This window comes from Centruroides vittatus, unplaced genomic scaffold (genome assembly GCF_030686945.1).
Source record: "Centruroides vittatus isolate TY-2023 unplaced genomic scaffold, ASM3068694v2 contig_290, whole genome shotgun sequence".
Lineage (NCBI taxonomy): Eukaryota > Metazoa > Arthropoda > Arachnida > Scorpiones > Buthidae > Centruroides > Centruroides vittatus.
The window spans coordinates 1-5,567 of NW_027121846.1; the positions used below are offsets into that span (position 1 = coordinate 1).

Here is a 5,567-nt window from a genome sequence, read left to right on the forward strand (position 1 = left end):
GTTCTCCTCCTCAATCCAGCCTGCTTCAGCATTGTGCGTGACAGCACTGGACCAAAGAGAAGACCAATATGTTGTGAGTTCTTCTTCTGTTGGTGTGCCACTGTGCTGTGTATCAGTGTTTGCTTTGTTATTAATTTGTCTGTAAAAGAGTTTTTCATTGTTTGTAAATAATTTATTTTGTTGTTTTCGTAGTGTACATGTTTTGTATCGTTTTGAGTCTACGTGCTTTGGCAGCAAGTTTTTGCTTTAGTGTATCAATGTATTCTGTAATGTGTGTGTTGTGATGTTCATGTTTTGTATGTGTTTTTATTTTCTTAAAAATGTTTTTGAGCTGTTTTCTTAATTTGGGTGTTATGTTGCTTTTAGTGTATTGTGTCAGCCTGCCTAATTGCTGTCTAATGTCATTTATTTGTGTTTCTATTCTTCTCTGCCAGGCAGGCTTGTGATAGAATTGTGTTTTCTGTGTATTTGTCTGTGATTGTACTTTCAGTCCATGTTGTGTCACTACTGTGACTGCCCCAGCATAAACTAATGTATGAATGTCTGAGAGTGTAGAAACTGAATTAATGTAGTGTGGTAGTAAGTGAGTGTTTACATAATTTAGTGTTTTTCCTACTTCCTTCGACGTGTTGATTTTTGGTATTCGTGGTCTTTGTGTGGGATCTGTGCCTGTATATTTAGTGAGTGTTTCCTGAAATATAAGTGAGAGCGTATTAACTAAATCCATGTCTATGTTATCAGTGATTGATGAGGAAGTGTCTGTAGTATCATTAGTGGTAATTGTTGTATGTGTGTTATTATCAATGCTTGTTCCTGGATTATCCTGACAGGTTACATGATCTTCATTAATGTTAGATGTTTCTGTCTGTTGATGTATTTGATCAGCAACCTGTTGTTTGATAAGTTCAAGTGTTGTTTGTAGAATAAGGTTGTTGTGTATAATTGTTCTTTTTGATCAACAACCCTTTGTTCGGTGACAGTGAGATGAGGATACTGTTGTGTAATCTAAGGTGTAGTTGTTGTCTTATGCTGTCATGTTTGTTTCGAGTTTTGTGATCGTGTAGTAAGTACGGATGATAACTCATTCATTTCTAACTGTCCATTTCATCCGTTGGCGTGGTTTTCCAGCCTTTGTGGTCTGTGGATGCATTGCCACAGAAACACCAAGGCTGGGTTGGTTCCTCACATCTGTTGAGGGCATTGCAGTAGCCATGCTTGGGCCGGTGCTGCTTTCGCCACCGGTAACCAGGGGAGACTGTGGCCTATTTTTCGAACGTGAGCCTCTGCTTAACTTACGAACGCGGACCTTGTTAACCCGGGCGACGTCCGAGCTGGTATCACATTTGGATCTGGTTACTACCATAATAACATACCTCCACAGAATGTGGTTTGTGTCACACTTAGCTTCATTTCTCCCCATAGACCTTACTGCATGGGTGTCCTACCAGGAGCTTGTGCTCCAGCCTGCATTGCCCTATGGATCAGTAAAATTACTGGGCTCTCCCACCACGACCAGGTGGTGACCATGGGAGAGTTATTATTATTATTTATTATTATTATATTATTATTATCATCATCATCATCATCATCATCGATCATCATCATCAACCGTCTCGATTATATATATAGATAAAATAAAGAATTTCGATTTCTCTACAGGTTGTTTTTGTTTAAAGAAATCTTGACTTCTATATAATAAATTGTGATTTCAAAAACCTTAACGTTCGGTCGCTTTGCGACGATAAAACTCATTCTATGTTATAATTTATGGTAAATTTTAAACAATATATACAGTACATACACTTTCATTCATACACATATATATTAAATACGCAATTTGAAAATAATATTATAAATCTATAAAGAATATTCTATATAAAACACTAAAAAGCTGTTATTTAAAATAATGCGGACAAATAATAAAATAATGATAATAAATATATTCAATGTCAAACAGATCTAAACGTTCTCAGAGAGTGTCACAGAATCAATAATGCGTGATTTTTTAGGAGAAAAATCTATATTGAGATTTCAAGGGTTTCTCTGATAACTATGAGTTCAAACGTCTTGAATTCCTGTGAATCCAATTCACTTTAATGAAAGTCTGATTGTTATTCAAATTCGTGTCAGAAAGTCAGTCTGCAAGTGAGACAATATGCGTTATTGTATTAGATCTTTAATCTTAATTCACAAGAAGGTGGCTTCTTTGCTGCGAAGAGTTCCACTAAGACAGACAGCGATAATATATGCATCTCATACTCTGTAAAAGTATATTTAAAAGTTATTTTGTATGTAAATATATTTCTTTATATTTAATACTAAATTTCGAATATAAATAGATCTGTTTAGATGCAATCTATAAATTGATATTAACTGTTACAAGTTTAAAGAAGTAAACAGAAATGTATTGAATGAACTTACTCGGATGAAAGTTCTTTTTAACATAAAAGAATCCGCCGACGATTTATTCCAAATGGAGTTTTACCAAATCTTTTCATAAAATTCAGCATCATTTTTAAAAAAATAAAATCATTTCTAATACATTAAATTAATAGAACTAATTGAAAATTTTGAATTGACCTTCCTTATTTCTACGGCAGATTCAGCAAAACACTCTCTATCGATTTCTACATTAGAGTTTATTGAAATCGATAAATTGTGTTCTTTTCAAATCGATAAATTGTGTTTCCATATACAACTTGAAAATTTAAAATTAATTTCGTAACACAACAATTATGTAATTGATGTATAAAATACTCTTATGTATTATATTGCAGTTAATGTAAAAATTTGATTCTAAATGCAAGTGAAATACAAGTTTTTCAATAAAATAGAATGTTTAACTCATAGGACAGGGATGGCGAACCTTTTTGAGTCTGCGTGCCATATTGTAAGCATACTTAGCTTTAAAGATGTTAATTTGTGTGCCAAAGTTTAGACTTCGAATAATGTATTTAAAGAAATTAAACGAATACGCTTTAATTCGAATAAATGTAAAAAATCTGATTGAAAAAAGGATTGTTCAGGTGATAAACAGAAAGGATGATTGAAAAGAACAGAAATCATATGATACATTACCCGCCAGATGATTTCTCTTACGTGCCATAGTTCGCCACCCCTGTCATAGGATATAGTGTAATGTTGCCACCAAGCTGGTTTTCACCCGGACAAGCCGTTTTATAAATTTATGATCCGGATATTGTATTATTAATTTGTCGGTTTTCGTAGAAATTGTGAAATTATGATAAAACAAAATAAATTTATAATAATATTTGCGAGCATTATTTTTAACGGTTAAAGACTTTAACCGTTTTAGTTTATACAATACTTACCCGTGTTCACCATTCAAACTCTCAACTTTATCTGTAACAAATTGTTAATTTTTTTTTTATTCAACAGAATTGGACACTCATTAGTGATGACGATTAAAACATTTTATCTTTTTAGTTGTTTATTATTTAACACATTTAGAATAACATTATTTTTCTGTATATATAATAAGTTATACCTCTACAGTTCAAATCTTATATTACTTAGTGCAAGTTTCAATTTTATTTTTCAAAAATATTTTTAAATCTAATTAATAAGTCGCGACAGGATTAAGTTTTAACTTACCAAAGATGAGAACCGAGATAATTGGAAAGTTAGAACTATATAAGAGACTATTAAAGCTGCCAACGCAATAGGAAGTGCAAGGCGCATTACATCATCAAGTTCAAAGAAAAACACAGCACAGAAGAAGAAACTTGTTTCATACACTCCGAAACAATATATTGCTGGAAAGTATGCTTCACAGACTAAGTTTAGTTCTTGTAGATAGTCCATAAATTTCAATGAGTTTGTGGCCGCCAGCGCCAGAGATCCCGAACACTGCCTGGCAACACTTGCCAACGAGATGTTGGCTGGCAACTTGTAAGAAAAAGAGGCGCGAAAGTTCGCGGGTTTTTGCCTGGATGTTGGCCGAGGATGTCGGTGACAGTTCTCACCTTTTTAATAAAGTTTTTTTGTTACTGTTCGTGTTTGTCTGCTTAGTTCTAAAGATCAGTAGGATCGAATGACAAAGTGGTGACCCGAACGTGATCCGATTAACGAACTACCTGGACTTTCGACTGAATTGGATAGTGAACAACTCTGTGTCTATGAAGGAACATTTTTAACAGGACATGCAGGTATGATCAGTTTCTGAATCGTAAATTCAATAAGACGACTAAGAGTGCGTGACTCGGGCTAAGCCTAATCAAAGACTATCCCGCTTTCCTTGTACCCGCATAGTTAGGCGCCCGAAATGGCGGAACAGAACGAGTTGGAAATCGGACGTGTACAGGCAAAAATGCCTATCTTCACTAAAACCAACATCAAATTATTTTTTGTGCAGCTAGACGCAGCTTTTGCCATTAATCGGATTACAAGTGAGAACACTAAGTACAACTATTTAATCAATTCCCTGGACGCGGAGATTCTATCTAACGTCAGTGACTTAGTATTTGACCGTCCAGCCGAGGCTCCGTTTACTAAACTCAAAGATCGACTCCTCGAAATTTTTCAGAACTCCGCTGCTAAAGAGGCTAAAATTCTGCTTGAAGATCTGGCGTTAGGGGATCAGAAACCCAGCGTTTTACTCCGTAAAATGAGGGAGCTTTCAGCGGGCAAGATTACCGAAGAATTTCTTAGAAACTTGTGGCTCCAACGTCTCCCCAAAAATATTCAGACAGTTCTGGCTGTTAGCGGTGATGAACTAGACAAGCTAGCCATCCTTGCTGACAAGGTTGCTGAACTTACAGAACCAACCCAACTGGCCAGCATCAACTTAGAAGCCGACAATCCCGTAATCAAAAATCTCGAAATGCAGATTTTAGAACTCACAACGAAGGTTGCAGAACTTAATGTATCGCGTACTGCTCGTCCCCGTTATCGTAGTAGAGAGAGAAACCGACATGACCCGAATTCGAGGTATCGCATTAGTTCACGCCCTCGAGGAAGAAGCCTCAATCGTCAGGGATATTGTTACTACCATGATAAGTTTGGATCAGCCGCTAGGAAATGTCGTTCGCCGTGTTCCTTCGACCGAACTGCTGATCAGGGAAACGAGCGCAGCCAGCCGCAGTAACGGCCTGTGGGTCCAGCCTGGCTCCTAAATATAGCCGTCTGTTTGTGTATGACAACAAAACTGGCCTAAATTTCTTAATTGATTCTGGAGCAGATTTATCGATCATTCCCAATCGCACTAAGAATCAGCCTACAAAGGTTGAATTGTATGCTGCCAACGACTCTAAAATCTCGACGTATGGAACAAAGGTGCTAGAACTTGACCTCAACTTAAGACGTTCTTTCAGATGGGAATTTACCATAGCTGATGTGCAGAAGCCTATAATCGGTGCAGACTTTTTGGCCAACTTTGGACTCATTCTCGACATCAGAAACAGATTACTGGTTGACCCCCTGACTTCCCTTACTACACGAGGAAGATATTATACAGGACCACCTACTTCAGTCAAAACTATAATCAGCAATTCCCCAATGCAGGATATCCTCAAGGACTTTCCACATCTCACTCGTCCTCGACCGTT

At 36.5% G+C, this 5,567-nt stretch overlaps 1 protein-coding gene across 1 annotated transcript; it reads left to right on the plus strand.

Moving 5' to 3' along the window:
- Positions 1 to 4,285: 4,285 nt before the first annotated feature.
- On the plus strand, positions 4,286 to 5,107 carry LOC136972317 (uncharacterized). Its single transcript, XM_067266871.1, has one exon. It carries the CDS (start codon positions 4,286 to 4,288, stop codon positions 5,105 to 5,107), a length of 822 nt encoding a protein of 273 aa, XP_067122972.1.
- Positions 5,108 to 5,567: the final 460 nt, after the last annotated feature.

Excerpts from the sequence above, each read along its gene's own strand:
- LOC136972317 (XM_067266871.1), top strand. The coding sequence starts at position 4,286 with ATGGCGGAACAGAACGAGTTGGAAATCGGACGTGTACAGGCAAAAATG.